Source organism: Mus caroli, chromosome 3 (assembly GCF_900094665.2).
Source record: "Mus caroli chromosome 3, CAROLI_EIJ_v1.1, whole genome shotgun sequence".
NCBI lineage: Eukaryota > Metazoa > Chordata > Mammalia > Rodentia > Muridae > Mus > Mus caroli.
The window spans coordinates 129,502,810-129,526,909 of NC_034572.1; the positions used below are offsets into that span (position 1 = coordinate 129,502,810).

The following is a 24,100-nucleotide window of genomic DNA, read 5'->3' on the forward strand; positions in this document are numbered from 1 at the left end:
GACTTAGGGCATCTAGTTTCTTGACATCAAAACTGTGGTATTAATAATAACATCAATTATAGCAATACCTGTACACATTAGTGAACTAAAAGAAGGGAAACTTCGCTTCACCCCTTTAAGAAATCACCCCCCTAACCCTGCTGTTTAGTGTACTTCTGTGACTGACTGCTAGCTCTTGGCTCTTGGCTGACTCCAGTATGTAGGGCTGGTGGAGTCTGTACAGAGAGACTCGGTACATGAGCAAAGAACTTTCCCTACATATCCTGGATATCCTGGGCACTCAACTTGGAAAAAAAGTTGGTTTTCTTTTTCTTTCTTTCTTTCCTTTTTTTCCCTGCCTGCCTACTCTATCTTGGGATTCCCTAGAGATGAAACCCATGAAGATTTAGGATCTGGGTAGACTCTAACAAATATACAATCTCAAAGTGCAAGTCCAAACAGAGTTTAAAGTGATCTCAGGTGTAAATTCAATTTCATGCAAAGAAAGACCTAAATGGTTTCTTTAGCAAAGATGTTGAAATTAGGCCTCTGGGTCTTTCCACTGATTGTTTCCTGTTACATTGATTACAGTGGAAAATGCTAAAACAACCAAAAAAATCCTCAGAGAGCCATGTCAGCAATTGAAATTTACTACTTCTAGAAAAATAGCCTGTAATTTAGTGCTAAGTTCCTGGAGAAATAAGAGGAGAATATCAAGGATGGGCCTTTTATAGAGCATCCAAAGGGAACTCTTAGAGACAAACAGTGAGGTAGCACTTGATAAGTGGGATTAGAAACAGTGACATTCAATGGCAGATGGGAAACAACTAAGTCTGTCATCTAAGAGGTAGACTAAAGAGATTAATTACAATGACTGAACAGAACATGAAAGACCAGCCTAAAACAGTCAACAGGAGAGGGGAGAGAGGAAGGAGACTATCGCTGATCAAGTCTTTACTGGAGGGGAGATGTCTTACTTACGGTTTCTATTGCTATAATACATCATGACTAAAAACAGCTTGAGGAGGAAGGGGTTTATACTGTGTATACTTTCATACCACAGTCCATCCTCAAAGAAAATCAGGGCAGGAATTTGAGGTAGGGATCTAGAGGCAGGACTCCTTCCTGCATCTAAACTGTGTCTAGTCCTCTTTGGAAAACCTCCATCTCCAGAAATTCGTTATATTTTGAAACATAACAGTAGGAACATTACAGTTATAAAGTGGCAACAAAAATGACTTTATGATTGGGAGTCACCACAATATAAGACAGGGTACTGAAGAGTCATAACATTAGGAAGATTGAGAAACTCTAACCTATAAGCTTGCCAATGGGCAAAATTTATGGACTCAACACTTGATAGTATGCTTTGTCATATGTTTCTAGCTTGTTTCACGTTGACACAGAAGAAGCCAGGACACAGAAAAATAGACCACAGTAATTGTAATAACAAGTTTTCAGATCATTAAAAGTCATGATTCCTCAGATCTAAAATTGAATGATCATATAGTGGATGACTCCAGACACTAATACTGCACATACCATTACAACACTGCTGAAACACAAAGACCACAAGGCAGAGGAACTGGAGAGCATGCAGAGGAATGCTCATGAGTATATTTATCCTTAGTAACAGCAAGTGAGAAGACAAGGGAATGTTCTCCAGGACTGAGGATTAAAACCAGACTTCCATTAACAGCATAGCTGTTTTTCAATACCATTGCAAATACTGACACTTGACACCTATCAAAGTGGACCCAGGAAGTTTGCTATCAACGGAGTTCACTCAAGAAGAGGAACAATCCTAGGAGAAACATTTGAAATCCAAGAGAAGTATAACCAGTGTTTAAGCTCAGCAAACATTGTGTTTGTAATGAACAAAAACAAGAACTGTAGAAGATGGAATAGTTGTCTTAGGAAGTAGGAAAAGGAAGTAATTAATTAAAGCAAAATAGGACCTTCATAATTTTCAGAGGAAAATAAAGTAACAACAATAGAGGTGAAATTGTTGAACTTAATATGTAATTCTAGATGGTAACTGAAGAAACCCATTAGAGGATGCAAATGTAGTCATAATCCAAATAAGGACTCCTGCACACCCCCACTCCGACCCATGTCTCCCTGCCAAAAAACACAGTAAATAGAACATATAGACATCAACAAAAAGTATCATGGATCCAAGCACACATTTATAGTGTCACAGTCAATATAAGTTATATTTTATATGTAAAATAGTAAAATCTTTACAATAAATTCTTAAAATCAAACTATCAGCCATTTATAAGGTAGAGTAAAAAATAAAGTCTATAAAGATAATGAAATAAAAAATATAGCAAATAAAAGCTTAATGTTATAAGCATGAATAATCATACACATTGAACAAGGAGAATAAGTATGATTTTTGAAGAACACATAGACCATTTACTAATGATAAAATATCAGGCCATAAAAGAGCTCTATCAGTTTCAGACCAACTAAATAATATAAATAACCTTCATTGACCAACAAACAAAATTTAAATATTAACAACCAAAAGATAAGCTAAGTCCCATGTTTATTTTTCTTATCATGACAAAATAAGATATATAGACAATTTTCAAAATTGAAAAGGAGTAATACTTTTCAGATGGAATATTTGTAAAGAAATTGTAGTATTATTTTATAATGGGAAATAATGTGGTTATGTTTCTAAGAATCAAGCATTTAAAAGTTCAAGGCCTAAAGAGAAAATATATTAAACAAGGTATCAAAATTGAAAAGTTAAAAAAAATGATTCTTCAAATATTCAAAAGGTCATTACTTGAGAACATAAATGAGATTTGTAACAAAGCTCCATAAAATTAATCATTTAAAAAAAAGACTAAAAGAAAGGGTTTAATATTTCATTATGAGTAGAAAAGAGTTTTATGACAGTAAGATAATAAAGTAAACAAGCACTCAGAAAATTATTAATAAAAAATAACCTAAATAGAAAACATGAATAGTTCTAAAAATCTTAAGAAATATTCCAAACAGGTAATACAAAATGGAAGAACAACGGAAGAAGACCAACTGTTTCATATCTGGAATGGACTCATTATAACCATCAGACAAGTCAGGAGGTCTTTCCACCCATTTCTCAGGAGACTCAGACACCCAGGTCTCTGATTGTAATACACAGACCAAGAGAAGGAAAACTGTTTCTACAGGGATTGTTTCTATATTATTGCTTGCATCATCATTTTTCATATTCCCAGTAAATCCATTGCTATACTACACTGCTACTTATCATGTTAAGCTGCATCTTTGAAATCAGAAGCTGAACTATAGGCTTGGCAATAGGAAGATAAAACTGCCTTGATCAATTTCTTCATGAAAATATTAGGATTCCCCCTCTATCATTGCCCATGAAGACAACTGAATAAAACCAATGTCTGAGACATTTGGTAGTATTGAGATTAAACTATTCAGAAGCCAAAGGTGAATGAATGAACAAAGAGAAAGATGAGTCATAGGCAGAGTGAGCCCTTCTCAGAGAAACAGATAGGTCATTACTGAAAAGAAGGACCACAGCTTTTGAGGTGATAAACAAGAATACTAGCCAGACACTCACAAGCTTCTGGTGATTCCCTTCAGAATCAATCCCATACTGTCCTCACACTCCACTGAGTAACTCCAGCACACCTCCCAAAAAAGAGACACACATTCACACTTTAAGCATAGAATGAAGGAGAATTCAGTTGAATGGCATAGAATAGGTTTTCAACAAGAGCATAAAAGAACCTCCCCTCCCCCCCCCCCGCCCCCAAAGAAAGCAAGACAAGGTCATATGCATGGGAAAAGCCTGAGGTATTTCTAAAATCAAACATCAGACAGACGCTAAGGGGAATAAAAAGGACAGAACTCCACATGATCAGATCACATCACAAAACCTCCAATGGTAAAAATGGGCAGCCCCAAACTAAAAATTCAAATCGTCTTACAGAAAATTTTTTTATAAGAATTGCCCAGATGAATTCAAGGGCACTAGATTTAAAAGAACAACCATAAATTTCATCAGAGAATTCAAGGACTTAAAAGAGATGAAAGTCATCTCAAAGAACTTAAATAAAATAGAAATAAATGCCTCAGTGATGTTCAAGGAAACACAAATGTGCAGTTGAATGAAAGATGCCAACAATCTAGAATTCATAAACCTAATTCAAACATATGATAGAAATAGTGCAGAAAACCCAAGAACAAATAAAACTGCAATTGAAAAACAAAACAAAACAAAACAAAAACAAAAACAAACAAACAACCCCTGTCAATACAAATTAGAAAACCCAGAGGGACTGCTTTATAAGTAGAGTGGACCAAGTAGAAGATATCGGGAATTAAAAATAAAGTAGAGAAATTGAACTATTCAAGAGAAGAATATAGAAACATCTTTATAAGCTAAAGGTACCAGTAGCATTTTAAAAATGCCAAAGTTTGAGACACACACAAAAGCACTATATAATTCTTTTTTTGTTGGCCATCTTCTGCTTGAGAACAGGACCTGCTCTATGGTTGGTTTATATACTCAGTAAGAGTTCACTGGAGTAAACTATATTTTCTCATTTTTTAAAAACCTAAAAAAGGAATATATAAGAATTATTGGACACCATGAAAACATCAATCTTCATGTAATAGACATAGATGGAGAAGAATCCAAGTGTAGAAAAGATCTTCAACAATAGCATAGAAGAAAACTTCTCCCCAAATTAAGGAAAGACAAACATAGATAAAAAGATGCCTAGAGACTACCAAAGAAACAAAATCAAAATAAAAACTTCCCCATGGCATTTTTGTAGTTAATAGTGTGTGTGTGTGTGTTGTGTTTGTGTAAAATTTCATTAGGAAAACAGCTGATTTATCAATGAACATTTTGAAAGTCAGAAAATCCTGGATCAATGTACTTCAAATTTTAAAAGAATAAGACTACTGTGGTATACTATGCCCAACAAAACTATCTACAATCATTGTAGGAGAAAGAAAATCTTTCCATGACAAAAACAAGCCAAAAGGCAGCACAGAGAATTGGGAAACAATAAGTTAGACTGAGTAGAAAAATGAGCACAGCCAAGAGACCTCATAACTGAGACTATGGCAGAAACACAAAATAGAACTAGGCATAGTAAAACAAAAAAGAAAGATAACAGCAACTAATGCACATGTTTCAATAATAACATTAAATATCAATGACCTCAACTCCACAAACAAAAGACAAGGGTTATTTTAAAGGATTAAGAAACAAAATTCTCTTTCTGTTGTTTACAAGAAACTTATTTTACTTACAAAGACAGACACCACCTCAAAGTAAAGATGGAAAAGGTATCCCAAGCAAACAGGACTAGGAAGCAAGCAGAGTCAATCTCATTATAGCTGACATAGGACTTCAGAGACAAACCAATCAGAGATAAAGAAGGACACCTCATTATAACCATGAAAACAAATAACCAAGAAGAAATTACTATCATAAACAACAAACCATGTAACAAACTATGGCACATACAATTTCATAAAAAGCACTCTACTGAACTTAAAAATACAGATTAATTCTAATTCAGTAATAGGTAATTGCAACACCCCACTTTCTTCAACAGACACGTCTTCTTGACAAAAATTTCATATCAAATGCACCTAACAGATATCTATACAATGTTTCATACAAACAGTAAAAAAATTCACTTTTTTTTTGGTAAAATTGGAACTAAATTAACAAATTTAGTACCCTACAGATACTTCCTTTTCTAAAATAGGACACATACTGGGGCACAAAACAATTTTTTTGTTTGTTTTTGTTTTTGTTTTTTTTTGTTGTTGTTGTTGTTGTTTGATTTTTTTGAGACAGGGTTTCTCTGTGTAGCCCTGGCTGTCCTGGAACTTACTCTGTAAACCAGACTGGCCTGGAACTCAAAAATCCACCTGCCTCTGCCTCCCAAGTGCTGGGATTAAAGGCGTGTGCTACAAAACAAATTTAAACAGAAAAATTTAAATAACTCTATGTGTCCTATCTATCTACATTACAAAAATAAGCATAAAATCAACATCAAACTCAGCTCTAGAAAATACACAGACTCAAGATTAAACAATAAATTAGTTAATAATGAGTGAATCAAGGAAGAAATTAAGAATGAACATTTAAAATTCTTGGGAGCAAATTAATAATTCAACCAAACAGATGGAACACATTTAAAACAGCAAGCAGCAAGAGGGAGATTTATACATCTAAGTCCCTGTATCAACAGATCAGAAAGATGTAACTCAAAAATTTGAAAAAATTAACAGACTAGAATCAAATCCAGCAGACAGGAAAAATAATAAAAGTCAGCACAGAAATTAATGAAATACAAACAAAGAAAGGAATACAGAAAAGCAATGAATCTAAATAGTGCTTCTTTGAGAAGATAAACAATATCAGTTGACAGACTCTTGGCCTAACCAATCTGAAGAAATAAAGAGATGAATCAAATTAACAGAATTATATATGAACAGAGAAGCATTACAATAGCTGCCAAAGAAATTCAGGATAGTATAAGAAATTTTTTATTCAATCTCTACTCCATTGAAATAGAAAATTAAAAAAAGAGAGACCAGACAAATTTTTATATTTGTGTAAAACCACTAAAGTTAAACCAAGAATACATCAACAACTTACACAGGCCTTTAACAGATAAATAGATTGAAGTAATAATAAAAAGCTTTATCTAATAAAGCCCAGGTCCAAACTGTTTCACTGTGGAATTCTACAATACTGTCAAAGAAGATATTCAGCTAGTACTACTTAAATTATTATTATTTGTTATTATTATTATTACTATTACTATTATTGACAGGGTTTCTCCATGTAACCTTGCCTGTCCTAGAACTCACTCTGTAGACCAGGCTTATCTTGAACTCATAGAGATCTGCTTTCCTTCACTTCCAAATGTTGGGATTGAAGGCATGCACCACCACCACCCTGCTTCTTAAATTATTTTGTTTTAAAAAAAAGCAGAAGGAGTGTTTCAGAATTCTTTCTATAAAGGCAGCATCCGTTTAATACCAAAGCCAGGTAAAAACACAACAACAAAAGAGGAAACTACTCAGGAAAGTCCCTGAGGAGCATAGACTCAAATACTTAGTAAAATACTTGCAAACAAAATGGAATCACAAACAGCAAAGGCTATTCAGGATGATCAAGTTGGCTTTTTTAGAAATACTATAAGAGCCAGAAGACCAAGAATTCTGTATGAGGTAGTATTTCCTACTGATAATAGGAAACAAGAAAAATTAAATCTAGACAAGCTGGTAGCCTAAAGAAGAAAAGCACAATGCCAATGCCAGTTGATGTGTCAATGTGAATAAAAGGAATGCCACAAGCCCCTTCGCCTACATGAAGCAATTAATAACTGCTGAGAGCAAGAGATTCACACTTCTCCAGGGACAGGTTCCCTGATTGTTTATCTATTCCCAGGTGGCCAGTTCTAAACACATTTTATTTAAGAATACATATGAAATACATACAAGTGCATGCATATGTGCAAATGTATGTGTAATGTTTGTGTTTATGAAGAATCCCTAAATGGATTCAGCAGGTTGTATTAATGTGTGACTATATATCTGTATATGTGACTGTGTATGCAAGAATGCTGATTAAAGAAGAGGTCATTAATTTCAGAGTAAGAAACAGGGGCAAAGGAGGAGTTGGAGAGAGGAATGGGGATAAAAATTTTGTAAATATAGAATTCATGTGAAATTCTCAAAAATTAAAAGTATAAAAAAAGTGCTGGATAATTTATATATAATTCATATATACATATATATATGTATATATGAATGATAAACAGTGCTGTAGGAAACTTAGATGGAAATGCTAAACTATTATGTCTAGAGCTAAAGTCAAAGGAACAGGAAGAAGGCGAAATGCTATCCATGCGTGCTGTGAAGCAGTGAGGAGAGATCACATGGATTTGTGTTAGTCTCCTTTTGAGAATTAGGGAGACAGGAAATTTAGTTTTCCTAATTTCTTAAAAGGAAATAAAATACTCAGATGAAACATGAATCACTACTTAACTTTTTTAATATCATAAACTTTGCCTGAGTATTATAATTATTAAAAATCTTTCTTTCATTAAATTTTGTAAAATTTCCTGTGATTTTTCTTTGTCTGTGTGAATATATTAAACATTTAATTATTTTCATGACTTCCTTGGCATTTTTATTATCCTCTTTATCACAGCATGTTTCCGAATAAAAGGTTCTTTCTTATACTAGTGTAATTTCTCCACTGGGTGAGGAGGGGTGAAATGGATAGGAAGAATTGAATTCCACATCTCTGCCCTGTTGTATCTATATTCTACTGTTTATGTTTTGACATATTTAATCTGAATGACAATATAAAGCATAAAACAATATAGTGGACCACTGAAGAGTTTATCAAAGCAAATGAATCATTAAACAGACCGTAGTGATTAGTAGAACAACCTGTTGCATAAAAATTGTGTATGCCAAAAACTGCTCAACTTTCTGGTTCCATCCCTGTATCTCTGATGGATATGTCATATTTCAACTGCATTTTAAATACACATGTAACTCTTTGAGAATTTCATATGTATATAAAATGTATCTTGATTATTTTTCCCCACTCCTCCCAGTACTTCCTCCCACTCCCACTCCAATCCCCTTACCCTCTCTCAACTTCTTCTATGTTTTACTTCTTTGCTTTAACTTACTACTCCGATATGTGATGGTGTGGTCAGTTCAGCTGGACCACAGCCTGAAAAGCTGAGTCTTCCTCCCTCAGAAGTTACCAACTGAAAATAGTTCAACAGCCTTCTTTACAGAGCAGTTTCCATATTTCCTACAACTTTTCCAATATTTCCATTTGGTATACCCATATTACTCTAAACATTTCAAAATCTAAAACTTGAATGTAGGAAAATCAGTTTTCATAGTAACTTCAAATTATTGATGTGTTTTCTGTAAGTAGAGGGTTTCATCCTATACAATACAAACAACTTAATTTTTTACTTCTAAGAGTTGTCCTCTGACCTCTGCATACTCACCATGGTTTGCATGGACCTACATAGACAGACTGTACACAAACAGACTGACAGACAGACAGACACAGACTGATGAGAGTTATTCAGAGGAAGTGGAAATTATGGGTATGAGGAATCATAATTTGCCACCAATATTTATTGCTCTGCCTCAGGGGAAGGAGTATTTTGTGATATTCATAGTTATAATGCACTTTATTTTGATTTCCTAACTTTCCAATTATAATATTTTTTCTACAAAATTTAAAAAAACTCCAGTGGAGCCCTAACTATTAAGAGTAGTAATCTGCCTGAGCTGGACAAATCGTTATATGCTGAGGAAGAGACATTTGTCCTATTAAAGAACTAAAGTGGAGACATGCCCTATGACTGAGTGCTTCCCTGGAGATTGCAGATGTATGTCCCAAGACAAAGATCCAACTTGGACATCTGAAAGGCCAACTGAAATTGTAATTCCACCCTTCTCCTGTAAGAGGCAAAACCATCACTACAAAGCTGGGTGTTGAAGGCCACGTGGAAGGTGAGACACCAGGGATGGAACTGAATATAGCACATTCTGACACAGCAGAGACCTGCAGACAGAGATCCTTATGGCAAAGACCTGCATTAGTGGCAGAATGTTGCACAGGAATGCAGTTAGCAGATGAACAAGAACTTGTGTCCTGTTATTTCTATCATGACTCTGCTTAAAATCAAATTTGCAACAATGAAAATAGTAGCATTTCATTCTGTAATAGTAAATATGGTGCAATTATAAGAACAACAGAATTCTGCACTAAATCCATCTAGCCCTGGGCTTTTTGTGATTGGGAGGTTTTAATGAATTCTTCTATTTTCTTATGGAATATGGACCTGTTTAGATGGGTTTTTGGTATGTGGTATCTGTTTAGAAAACCATTCATTTCATTTCATCTAGATTTTCCAGTTTTGTTGAGTATAGGCTTCTGTAGTAAGAGCTGATGACTTTTTGAATTTCCTCAGTTTCTGTTGTTATGTCTCCTTTTTCTCTTCTAATTTTGTTAATTTGAATACTGCCTCTGGGCCCTTTAGTTAGTTTGGCTAGGGGTTTATATATCTTGTTGATTCTCTCAAAGGACCAGTTTTTGGTTTGGTTAATTCTTTGTATTGTTCTATTTGTTTCTATTTGTTTGATTTTGGCCCTGAGTTTGACTATTTCTTGCCTTCTATTCCTCTTGGGTGAGTTTGCTTCTTTTTGTTCTAGAGCTGGGCTGTTTTTGATTGGGGTGCTGTTAAGTTGCTAGTGTACAATCTCTCCAGTTTCTCTACCAGGGCTCTTAGTGCTATGAATTTTCCTCTAAATACTGCTTTGATTGTATCCTGTAAGTTTGGGTATGATGTATCAAATAATGCTTCAAAGAAGACCTAATATCAATATTTCTTGAACTATTCCATACAATAGAAAGAGAAGCACCACTATCTAATTCATTCTATGAAGCCACAATTACTCTGATACCTAAACCACACAAGGACCCAACCAAAAAAGAGAACATCAGACCAAACTTGCTTATGAATATCTATGCAAAAATACTCAATAAAATTCTTGCAAACGGAATCCAAGAACACATCAAAACCATCATTTACCACGATCAAGTAGGCTTCATCCCAGAGATGCAGGGGTAGTTCAATATATGAAAATCCATCAACGTAATCCACTATATAAACAAACTCAAAGAAAAAAACCCCACATGATCATTTCATTAGATGCTGAGAAAGGATTTGACAAAATCCAACACCCATTCATGATAAAAGTCTTGGAAAGATCAGGAATTCAAGGCCCATACCTAAACAAAGTAAAAGCAATATATAGCAAACTAATAGCCAACACCAAACTAAATGTAGAGAAACTTGAAGCAATTCCACTAAAATCAGGGACTAGACAAGGCTGCCCACTCTCTCCCTATCTACTCAATATAGTACTCAGTCCTAGCCAGAGCAATTAGACAACAAAAGGACTTCAACAAGATATAAATTGGAAAGAAAAAAATCAAAATATCACTATTTGCACATGGTTATGATAGTATACTTGTGACCCCAAAAATTCCACCAGAGAACTCCTACAGCTTATAAACAAATTCAGTAAAGTGGCTGGATATAAAATTAACTCAAACAAGTTAGTGGCCTTCCACTACTCAAAGGATAAATGGTCTGTGGAAGAAATTAGGGAGACAATACCCTTCACAATAATCACAAATAATATAAAATAACTTGGTGTGACTCTAACCAAGCAAGTGAAAGATCTGTATGATAAGAACTTCAAGTCTCTGAAGAAAGAAATCAAATATCTCAGAAGATGGAAAGACCTCCCACGCTCATGGATTGGCAGGATCAATATAATAAAAAATGGCTATCTTGCCAAAAGCAGTCTACAGATTCAATGCAATCCCCATGAAAATCCCAACTCAATTTTCACCGAGTTAGAAAGGGCAATTTGCAAATTTATCTGGAGTAATAAAAATCCTAGGATAGCAAAAACTATTCTCAACAATAAAAGAACCTCTGGTGGAACCACTATGCCTGACCACAAGCTGTACTACAGAGCAATTGTGATAAAAACTGCATGATACTGGTATAGTGACAGACAGGTAGATCAATGGATCAAAATTGAAGACCCAGAAATGAACCCACATACCTATGGCCACTTGATCTTTGATAAAGGAGCTAAAACCATCCAGTGGAAATAAGACAGCATCTTAACAAATGGTGTTAGCTCAATTGGTGGTTAGTATGTAGAAGAATGCTAATTGATCCATTCTTATCTCCTTATACAATGCTCAAGTCTACGTGGATCAAAGAACTACACATAAAACCAGAGATACTGAAACTAATAGAGGAGAAAGTGAGGAAGAGCCTCAAAGATATGGACACAGGGGAAAGATTCCTGAACAGAACAGCAACGGCTTATGCTTTAAGATCAAGAATTGACAAATGGGACCTCATAAAATTGCAAAGCTTCTGTAAGGCAAAGGACACTGTCACTAGGACAAAACAGGAACCAAACAGATCGGGAAAAGATCTTTATCAACTCTACATCTGATAGAGGACTAATATCCAATATAAACAAAGAACTCAAAAAGTTAGACTCCAGAGAACCAAATAACCCTATTAAAAATGGAGTACAGAGCTAAACAATAAATTCTCAACTGAGGAATATCAAATGGCTGAGAAGCACCCAAAGGAATGTTCAACATCCTTAGTCATCAGGGAAATGCAAATCAAAAGGTCCCTGAGATTCCACCTCACACCAGTCAGAATGGCTAAGATCAATGCCTCAGGTGACAATACATGTTGGTGAGGATATGGAGATATGGAGGATATGGAGGATATGGAGGAACACTTCTCCATTGCTGGTTGTATTAAAAACTGGTACAACCACTCTGGAAATCAATCTGGAGGTTCTTCAGAAAATTAGAAATAGGTCTACCTGAAGACCTAGCAATACCATACCACTCTTGGGAATATACTCAAATGTTGGCCCTCTAACATGGCAAAAGGACACATGTTCCACTATGTTCATAGTGGCTTTGTTTGTGATAGCCAGAAGCTAGAAATAACCCAGATGTCTCACAACAGGAGAATGAATATAGAAAATTTGGTTAATTTATACAATGAAATACTACTCAGCTCTTAAGAATGAGGACATCCTGAGGTTTGCATGCAAATAGATAGAACTAGAAGATATATCATCCAGATTTAGGTAACTCAGACCCAAAAGGGCATGCATGGTATGTACTCATGAGTTCTTTGTTATATTGCATATTAGTACACCCTGTTTTTAAATTAGGGAAAAGTGGATATTAGCCAAAAACAAAAAACAAAAACAAAAACAAAACAAAACAAACAAAAAACCCCAGAATACCCAAGATACAGCCCACAGAACTCAAAGAGTTGAACAAGCTGAAGTGCCGAAATGAAGATGCCTCAATCCCACTTGTGAGGAGAAGAAAATAGTCACAAGGAGGGAGGGAGGGATATAGGTGGGAGATGGGACAGGGATTGGAGGTTGAAGCGGGGAAGAGGGTAACATGATCTGCTATTGGGTGGGGAAAAAGGACTGAAGCCCTGAGGGACAGCAAAAAGACTGGACACAGACAACCTCAGGATGTAGGAAGTGTGTGGGGGGGGAGGAGGGGGGAGACCATTCAGAATGTGTCAGAGACCTTAGATGTAATTTCCTACAGTGGGGAGACGGAACTTGTAGAGCCTACTTCCAGCAGAAAGATGGGGCATCAAGTAAGGTATGGGATTGCCATCCTACAGTCAAAACTCTGATTCATAATTATTCCTGTCTGAAAGAACTGCAGGGATAGAAATGGAGAGGATCCTGAGGAAAAGAAGGTCCAGTGTCAGGCCCAAAGTGGGATCCAGTTCAAGGGGAGGCCCCAGGGTCTAGCATGATTGCCCTCCAAGACCCAAAACACAGATGAAAGAGTCACATGCAGATATTTACATCCAACCAATGGATAGAAGCTGCTTACCCCTGTGTTTGAATTAGGGAAAAATTGGAAGAAGCTGAGGAGGAGGGTGACCCTGTAGGAGGACCATCAGTCTCAATTAACCTTAACCCCCGAGATCTCTCAAACACTGGACTACCAAATAGGCAGCATGTACCATCTGATATGAGACCCCTAATACACATACAACAGAGGACTGCCTGGTCTGTGTTTATTCAGAGATGATGTGCCTAACCCTCAAGAGACTGGAGGCCCCATGGAGTTTAGAGGTCTGGTGGGATGGGGTGGGGTGGTGGTGGGGTCATCTTCATGGAGACAGGGGTTGGGGAGGAGGTATGGGATGTGGAAAAGTTAGAGGGTGGCCTGGGAGAGGAATAAAATCTGGAGTGTAAAAAAATGTTTAACTAAAAAGATATATATATATATATATATATATATATATATATATATATATATATATATAAAACAACAGAATCTCTATGACTCTAATGCAAGCCTTCAGACTTTAGACCATTGTTGGCTGGTAACAGTGTGCGTGTAGACAGCAGCAGTTCAGATTTACCAGGTGTGCCAGATGTTATCTTTTAGAAACAAACTGGCACACAGCACAACAGAGCTTTCTTGTAGCAGTATGGTGGCATTCAAGTTGTCTGAAGAAATATATGTATGCATTAACCATTTTTAGAGCCAATGATAAGCTTTGACTGGAATGAAGGTAAAAATGAGGAATAATAATGCATTTCTTGGACAAGACAGAACATTGTTAGGTGAAGTTGGCATCTCTGTTCTAATCTTATCTTGACACTACTGTTTGTGGGCTTAAATGAAACTTTAAAAATGTAAATTGCAAAACTTAAGGAAAAAATGGTTATTTTCTGTATATAGGTATTTTGCATGTGTAACTATACCATGAGTGTGCCTTGTACCTAGGGAGATCAGAAGAGGGTGTTTGATCCCCTGAAATTGGAATTGTTGCCATGTGGGTGTTGGGAATTGTGCTTGAGTCCTCTGAAAAAGCAGGTAGCCACTGTTCTTAACCACTGGGCTATCTCTCCAGCCAAATATAAGTAAATCAACATTTGAAACCAGCCCAAAACGTGTGGCATTCATTCCTACCTTGGTCTAAGATCTGTCTGATGACAGAGATGTAACCATCCGGTTCCTGCTCTGTTGAGATCTCCCATCTCTTTCTGGGGATACTTAATAACTGATAGAAAGGATCTGAGCTCTCCATCCCACAGAGCAAAGTCACTACACTTCCTGTTGAGTGAAGTATCTTCTCCAGAAACTGACACTTCTTTGGTGTCAGGTCTTTAAGTAGACTATTAGATATTATCAGAAGTTTACATCTGTAAGCATTTAAGTTTAGCATTTCCAAATGTGAAGAAGAAAAACTGTGCAAAGGATATAACAGGATTGCTTCTCTTTCTACAACACGCATAAATATTTCTCTCAAGTATAGAGCCCATTCCTCAGCATCTTCTTCATGTAGCAACAGGATATCTTTTGCATTTCCTGGAAAAAGAGAGGGGGAAAGGTTTCAATTTTCTTATAGTGGAAAAGCTAACAGCAAGTTATTATACTTGAAACTTGTAATATACCATTTGGAAACATGGTAATTTGCTTATAGCAGACACCAATATTGTAAAACAGTACTGTCTTTGTTATAATCATGCAGAGTATAATACTGGTAAGCAATAGTCAAGCCCACACCCTGCTAGAGACTTCACACCACTGCATGAATGTGACTCCTCAAAATGCATTTACATGAAGAAACTCAACAGTGAAAACCAAAAAGGATGTAGGGTAGTGATGTGTCATAGATTAACAAGTCGTGGACTGGTTAGACTGCTTATTAGGTAAAATGCTTGCTAACAACCCAAGCATCCGAGTTTAATCTCTGTGCCCAACATCATGAAAGACAGAACTGTGTCCCATATATTGTTCTCAAACTTCCATACATCGGATGTGGCCTATGCACATCATATACAATCCATACACAATAAAAATGTATTAATATTAAAATAGTAACAAGTTAATATTGAAATACACAGGAGGCTCTTACAGAAAAATTCTGTAAGATTCTTAGGACCCTCAGGCATCTCTTTCCTACCTGACACTGCATGACAGTGCATCCGTGTCAAGATGCTACAAAACAGGCTCAAAGCTAAGTCTGAGAAATAAGTCAAGTCCACAAATTCAACCTCTCTATCAGAATACAGTGGAGGACTTTGCAGAAGACATTACAAGGACCACCCAAGACCTTCAGTGCAGAAGTTTACAAACCACCCTGTCTTCCCCTTTTCCCTCAGTCTGTATGAGCAGGCATAAAAAGCCAGCCATTCAATAGTACCAAATACAAGAAGGAAGAAAAATAGGGATATATTCCTGGCCATACTAAAAAGTCTAACATTCATTTAGATAAATATGGACAGAGTAAATATTAGGAGTACCAATTGCTATTTTTTTAATCTGATGGGACCATGCCAAATGAAAATAAAAATAACAATGATCACCACAAGAAAAATACAATTCAGCATACAAGGGCTAGTGAAAATAATTAAGGGAGAGACTGACAGGTCTTCAGAGTATAAAATCTACTGGACTTTGAGTAAAACAAGAGTTAAAAATTTAAAAACAAAATCTTCCTCATCCAGGTAAAGTTTTAAAAGTAGTACCTAGATTAGAAATTTGGAATATTTAATTTCCAACCTGAAACAACGCTAGATGCTTCCAAGCAAATGTTGAAAAAGGATGAAATGAAAGTATTGCAGGAAGAATATGATAGGGTGGATTAAAATAATAGAGAAAAGGCTTAGACACATGAATAACACAATATCTTGAGGTCAAGAAGAGAAAAGTCTTCACTGAATCACTGTAAAGGGATTTCGGAGCCAAATCAGTTGATAAAGAGCATGCAGACCTGAGCTCCAAAACCCACAGAGGAAGGAAGAAAGAAAGAAAGAAAGAAAGAAAGAAAGAAAGAAAGAAAGAAAGAAAGAAAGAAAGAAAGAAAGAAAGAAAGAAAGAAAAGGGAGGGAAGGGGAAAGAGAGAGAGAGAGAGAGAGAGAGAGAGAGAGAGAGAAAAGACATTGGACAACTTTCAGAAGTCAGTTCTCTCATTCTATCAGAGATCTGGGATCCTGGATCAAAGTCAGTCCTATCTGGAAAAATTTTTTACCCACCGAGCCGTCTCAGCTGTCCAAGATTATTACTATTTTTTAACTCCTAGACACATGAATATAAGGTGCCAGCTTTATGAATCAATAGGGGCACAACTGGAAAATAAACTTCTAAAATAAATGAAACCTTGATTAAACTGACGTTAGTTTAATGGTTATTATAAAACTTTCTATATCAAGAAAGAAAAAGTGAGTCAACCACGAGGGGAAACAGAACATTTGGTGTAATTTCTTCAGAAAAATTCCAACAGATTACAGTGAATTATAGGTTACCTCTCAAAAGGCAAATTCTTCTAAGGTACTGATTCTATACAACCCTGTACTGTGCAGCAATGAAAAGGAATAGGCTGTGGCTACGTGTATAAATATATATAAATCAAAAGCTAACACTGAAAGAAATGAGCAAGCACACAGAGCAGAAGTACGGAATCTGCTAGACACAGTTAAGGTTATTTGAGACAAGGGTTAGTGGGTCAGGCTGTTGAAGCCTGCTGTAGCTCAAGAATTACTCTCTATCTTAGTCTCGGTAGGGGTTTTTTTTGTGTGTGTGTGTGTGTGTGTGTGTGTGTGTGTGTGTGTGTGTGTGTGTNTGTGTGTGTGTGTGTGTGTGTGTGTGTGTGTGTATACATGTATTCATTTGTCTATCTTTGACTCCAGCTCCTGAAACTCTGTGTCAGGACCCTATGAGAGAGGGTTGCAACAAAACGGTAAGAGTTAAGAGATTTCTAAACTCCTAGCAATCAACATTCAATTCCACATCAAATACATACTGAAACTTGGGTGCTTACTACACAGACCTGGTTCTGAACACATGTCAGGCATATTTGCATGGTGCACACTGTTGTGCCATACAAAGCCAATGCTTTGAATACTACGTGGAACACTACAGCTCAGATTCGAGACTACAGTATGCTATGACCTCCTGTGTTAGTACTGCCCATACAAAGTTCTCTGCTGCTATAGAAACATAGGATTTAATTATAGGAAACAGCCTTTTAATATTTAACACTGTTATTCCTCAGTGTTAATTTTATCTATATATATTCCTTTATATTAATTTTAATCAAAATTACTACACCTTTGAATTGTACTGCATTAGGATGATTAATTTTTTTTTAAATCACTATTTGAGCAGGTCACTTCGATTTCATGAAATGCCACTTGGTAAATTTTAGCTTGTCACTAGAAAAATATTTCCATGTTTTAAAATTTTCTCTAAATATTATTTTGTCATTTTTTTCCTGTGATGTTTTCAAGATTGGTGATTATAGAGCATCAACAAAGTTGATAACACACTATGATGTTGTGTGTCTCAAGTATCAAATATTTAATTCTTTATGTAAAAAAAAACAGTGATTTGCATGCAGATTTGGTTGTCTTTAATAAATGATAAAAATCATTATATATATATGTATATATATATATCAAAGAAATTTTTAAAAAGACACATCCTTATGATTTATCATCAGCAAATGTTTAACTTGTATACTATTTTATAGACCTTTATACTGGATATCTGAGGTAATATAAAGCAATCTTAGGTAAAAAGTAATCACAAGCAGAAAATTTTAGGATGTCCTGTTTTATAATGCATATAAACTAAAGTGTTATGAACCTGGACATTAAAGAATTGTAGCCAAAGGAAGTTTGGGGATGGAGCTACTCAGCAGTCCCTGAGTCTGATAAAGCTGACAGCAGGTGGGTTTGCACATAAAGATGATTGTGTCACTGATATTTAAAAACCTGAGTGAATACTAACTATAGAAGCATGGCAGATCTGAAAGGATTTCATTAAACTTAAAGGCAGGCGCATTATAAGATTTTGCACACGTAATAAAGAGTTATATAAAATTAATTTCATAAGTGCAAAGCAAAGCATAAGTTATAATAAAAAGTAGGATAATTATCTATCATTTGGGCCAATGGTGTTGATATATAAGATCATAATAATGTGAAAATTGACTAGTAATTAATTGAAAGTTGAGATTAAACTATCCTAGAGAATAAGTCAGATGCACTAAGTGATATAAATTCATACATAGTGTCACAGTACATCCCAGTACACAGTACCTGTAGCTGTGTACATCAGGGTACACAGCTTGTGACTATTCTACATGAAACATAAAGGAAATCAAAATCAGTGACAGACAAAAATCCAGCCCAAATGCAGCACGATCGAAGAGAAGACATGGCAATGCAGAAACCTAGAACAAGAATAAAGGTGAGATGAATACTGTCACTGTAGAGCCCAGACCCATACTGAGGTCATTTGGATTACATCATTGGGCAACAGCTAACAAGGCGGCTCTCTGGCAAACACATAGTAAATAAGCTGAGACGCTTCAATGGAATACAGTTAAGAATAACACTTGCAGGACCAGCACTGTTTCTTCATTCATCATTGAAGCTCAAAGAGTAAGCACCAAGGGCATATGTAATAATACAATATGGTAGCTAAACTTACTGCCTAGCATCTTACCCCAAAATTAATACAACCTTTGTTCTTATTCAATACTCTGGACCTCGGTCATGTTCACTTAGGTTGATTAGTCCTTTGTCAAAAACCTCTTTATGCTAATTTTCAAAAGACTGAAGATTAGCACTAAGTATCATTTCTTTCCTCCTGATAGATGAAGTCCGGCAAGTCATTTGGTCTTTAATTTTCTCAATTACTATTTATGAAAAAATTTTGAATCCTCAATATGCCACTAAATAACATCCCCTACTGTCACCAGGTCTCCCCTGGGATGCCCTGTGGCCTCTGTGGAAATAATTCAGACAAGTCATCCCAAACATAGTTTATTCTAGATAACACTCTCAAGGGACAAGAATGGACGATGGCTGAAGCTGTTAGTGTTCTAGCCAGCAGTTTAGTTAGGCTTGATGCGATTTTTAAAGTCTCTAGAATAAGCAGCTATTCCTGAGAAACTCTTTCCTGTCCAGGTGATTTATAGACCCGTTTAAAATGAGTCTGTAGGATGGGGACAGTGGTATAAAGTCTCCTGATGGACAGTGTTTAGCACTCTTAAAACCAGATTAGGTATTTACTAATGACCTGGACAATGCAGGATGCCTAAATACAGTCAGACCAGTACCGGCAGCTCAAAGGACCAGTTCCTGGTTTGTCAGAACAGAATCCAAATAATGACACATGGTGAACAATGTCTTGGAAAAATGTGAGAGATGTTCAAGGAAAAAAGGCAGAGGGCCTTTTACCTCAAGTGCATTTTGTTCCCTGGGTTGTTTTTGGATATGCTATCGTGCCTCCTGTGTTCAATATTTACATTTAATTTCTAAACCATGTTTATTCTTGTTGAATGTTGGGACATAACTATAGAACCCAATCTGATGTAAGGATGGGCTGAGTGCTGGTCTGCATTGCTCTCATGCTTTCCCAGACAGAATCTATACCATGTGCCATGATGCAATTGTCTTTACGCTGGTCTGTTCAGAGAAAGTTCTGGGACAGGGCTGCTCTGTTACTATTTTGTAGGTGTTTACTGGTATTAATTTACATGTTTTTCTGAGCTCAAACACTTTCCTAGGATCATTGCTTTCTTTGTTACATTAATGTATACAAGTATACTGAAACTGAAGCTACCTACAACATTAGACAATAGTCTCATTCTTTAAGGTCTTCAAATCTCAGGTCTCACAGACAGATCTGCATAAATTGATGAAAGTCAACAATGGTTTTATAGGCTATTGAGAGAGGGGTTCAGTTTCCGTATCCTCCAACGCTGCTGGCATTGAACTATCTCCTGAACTCATTTATTTAACTCATAAGCTGAGCAGAGACAGTCTTTTCCACTCACTGATGATCACTCTCAGAAGGGAACTTGTCAGAGCCACAAAGGCGATCAGGGACCTTTGTATTCCCTTTGATTCTTTTCATAGGTAACTGAGATGAGTCCAAAACCAAAAGTTAATAGAAGCTGTACTCATATCTATGACACTCTTGTTCTTTGTCCTAAAGCAGAGAAGATTGTACTACAGTGATATATACGCTGCAAATCCAACAGGAAGTATCCCTGAGTTATCCCAAGTAGTCTGGAGGCAATGCACTTCATTTTACACACTTGAACTAAATCAAGTATAAATTATTATTTTGTCTATTTAAGGATGGGTGCTATTGTGGAGATCAGCCAACTGTTTTTGGTTGGGAAATTGAATAATAGATGATGAACCTAGTTTATAGCAATATAAAAAATTCATTTCTGGAAATATGTAACATAATTAAAGAACATTACTATTGGAGATGCAATTAAAGTCACAAACTGGTTATTCAAAATGTTTGTCTCAAATCTAACAACATAGAAGTAATGAAATAATGGTACATCAGTGTCATATGACTTGCTGGGGAATTATGAACAAGCCTATACAATCATTGAAGTACGGCACAGATAAAAGATAATAATGGTCCATCTAAACCTAGCTTAGTGAACCAATGAGTTATGGGTGACTTGGTCACAAATGGCATGGATGAGCTGTTACTTACAGGAAAAAAAATATGACTCAAGATCAGTTGCATCACCAAAAAGCCCCATGACAGTGACCCCAGAGAGGTTGCATTTAGAGTCCATCCTTTAGACAAGCTTCTACTTTTTATATACAACAGCACCACCCACCACCTGGAACAACTATAAGCAAGAGATTGACTAGAAAATCTCAGGTGAACCTGCTAAGACTCTACCTCTCTTTGTCTACTGGGAAATGGTATAAGACTAAATCCTATCACATTAGATGTAGCCATCACTGTCTAACTTATTTCTGCCATCACTAAAGGATCCAGCAATCTCACTGTTTCAACCTGTACTACAAGGTAGATAAAATCCATGTGATACTCCTGCCTGGAGACTTTCTTTATCCTAACAAATTGGTTTTCCAGAATAATATAAAGCGGTATTAACTTTTTTAAACTTCTGTCAGATTCAATAATGTCTCATTTGTCTTATAAATTACTATAATGAATTCTTAATCTGAAAGGAACTTTGTATCAATAATTTATATTGACAATCATTTTCATACAGAAAATTATGTATATTTTCAAAAGAACAAGGCTAAACATAAATCAAAATTCTTTTCTAGAATCTTAGCTTCAAATAAGCACCTTTCTTCCTGTTGAATAAGATCCAATGTCAACCCAAGATTTCATTACACATAATGGGAAAATATTGCAAGATTCTAATTTCCAAAATCATACATTTTTATTGACAAAAAGAGAAAGAATATAAGGTCTAGATGTTGCCCAGTAATTGGGTGCTTTGCTTGCCATAAACAAGGCCATTTTAGATCCTGGAAAAAGTTAGAAAATAACATAATAAAAGTTATAGTCATGATACTTCATCTTGTTATAATCATACACATTAATGAAAAACACAGTTCTCATTTCAGGAGTGTAAGAGGTAGTTTGTTCTGAGTGGAATATGGATTACCAGGACCTGAGAACAGGGATTCAGGTTGCCTGAATGGCATGTTCCAACAAAGCACTCAATGATAGAGTATTTACTCATCACAAAACAGGAAAAAAGATGTAAGGCAAGGAAATGACTAAGTAAATCAGCGCTGGCAGCAGATAGGCAGATTAGAGTAAAGCAGAGAAGTCACAGGCTCTAGTTATCTGCTCACATGTTTAGATTTGGTATTGGTGAACACTAATAATCCACTGAGAATGTACTCAAGAGTATAGATGCACTCAAGTACACTGATGATCTGAGCTCCATCTTGGCATTCTCTAAGGTGCCTGGGTACCCTAACCTCTAAGCATTGTCCTCTGATCAGTGCACACACACACACACACACACACACACACACACCACACAAAAACACATCTCACATATCATACAAATGCAGCCACACACAAATCATCACACACATACACACACATCATATACATGCACACACACACACACACATCACACACATGTAGCCCCATATGCACCACACAAATGCACACACACACACAAACACACATCACACATATTACACACATGTAGCCCCATATGCACCACACAAATGCACACACACACAAACACACATATCACACACCACACTTATATGAGACACATACACACATCACACATATATGCAGCTACATACAAGCACACACATACACCACACACACACCACATACACATATCACACACACCATACACATGCACACACACACACACACACACACAAACACACACACAGTTTTTAAAAAGAAGATGACTTTGGATAGCTCTCAAGGAGACTAATGATATTTTTGTCAGTAAATTTGTAATCTTCCAGCTCTCTACAATCATGAAATTCTAATCTGGGAAGTTCAGTGCCTGTGCACATACCTTTATTTCAGTCATTCAGTAAATACAGTTGAGTCAACTCTGTAAAGATATTTTCTGTATGAAAGGAGACAAAAAACAGGGACTTTCTAATAGTGTTTAGATTGTGAAACACTTGCTCATATTTCTCCTCCATGAAAATAGGTTTGGATCAATTATTCACAGAGGCAAAAGTGCCTCATGTTTCCTATATAATTTGCATAAGTCTATGCAGTCAACACTACAGCCCCCCATGCATGTATGTACAAATGTATGTATGTATGCATGTATGTACATATATACATGCATGCATGTGTGTATGTATGCATGTATGTACGTATATATATATTTCACAACCCTCTGGACCACCAGCCACAGCCATTAGTTTTCAGTTCTTCAGTACATCACTTCTTCCTTCTGCCTTCATGGCTCTGGGACTTTCTCTGATACTACATACCCGCTCACATGGAAGCTATGCTACAAAAATTACCTGATACTCAGTAATTACTCGTGGCTTCCACAATGTAAGAGTCTGAAAAAGTATTTTGGGGGGTGACTTTTTAAAGCAATGTACAACCTGAATATCTGGATATATCAATAGGGTTGTACTCCTACGGTATTCAAGAGCTAATGCATTATTTCAAGTACACAGATGGCATGAACAGTCTGTTAGCACCACTGAATCTGAAATGCCAGAAATTTCCTGTTATGACAAGCACAGTAATCAGCAGGCAGACTTCCTATAAAGGGTGAGATGGTAAATACTTTGGGCTTTGTGAACTGCGTACAGTACCTCCTCTTTCCTTTTCCCATTCTTCCTTCTACCCTTCCTCTCTTTAATACTTTCAAGGTGTAAAAAGAATTCTTATCTCACAAGTAAAGCAGAAACAGGACACTGGTTGGTCAGTATCTCTGCCTATAGTTATCTAACTTCCTGTCTAGAATGTTCTAACTCTCTCTTCACAAAGCATTAAGATGTCTATTCATGAAAGTACTGTGTTGTCTGTCCTCTGAAACACAACTACCAGGGTTATGATTAGACCCTTGCATTGGTGTGCATGGGGAATAAGAAAGTCTACCTTAGAGACAACAAATGACACCATTAATAATTAGAGACTGAA

At 36.2% G+C, this 24,100-nt stretch overlaps 1 protein-coding gene across 2 annotated transcripts in view; it reads right to left on the reverse strand.

Annotated features, from left to right (window-relative positions):
• Nucleotides 1-24,100, reverse strand: part of Bank1 (B cell scaffold protein with ankyrin repeats 1) — a 261,398-nt gene that overhangs the window by 207,523 nt on the left and 29,775 nt on the right. Inside the window, exon 2 of one of the 2 annotated variants that reach the window (XM_021158677.1) lies at nucleotides 14,612-15,010. The exons of the other annotated variant lie outside the window; for it this stretch is intronic. Coding sequence (XP_021014336.1) covers nucleotides 14,612-15,010 — 399 coding nt within the window. The remainder of the gene's footprint in view (nucleotides 1-14,611; nucleotides 15,011-24,100) is intronic. 2 annotated transcript variants of the gene reach the window in all.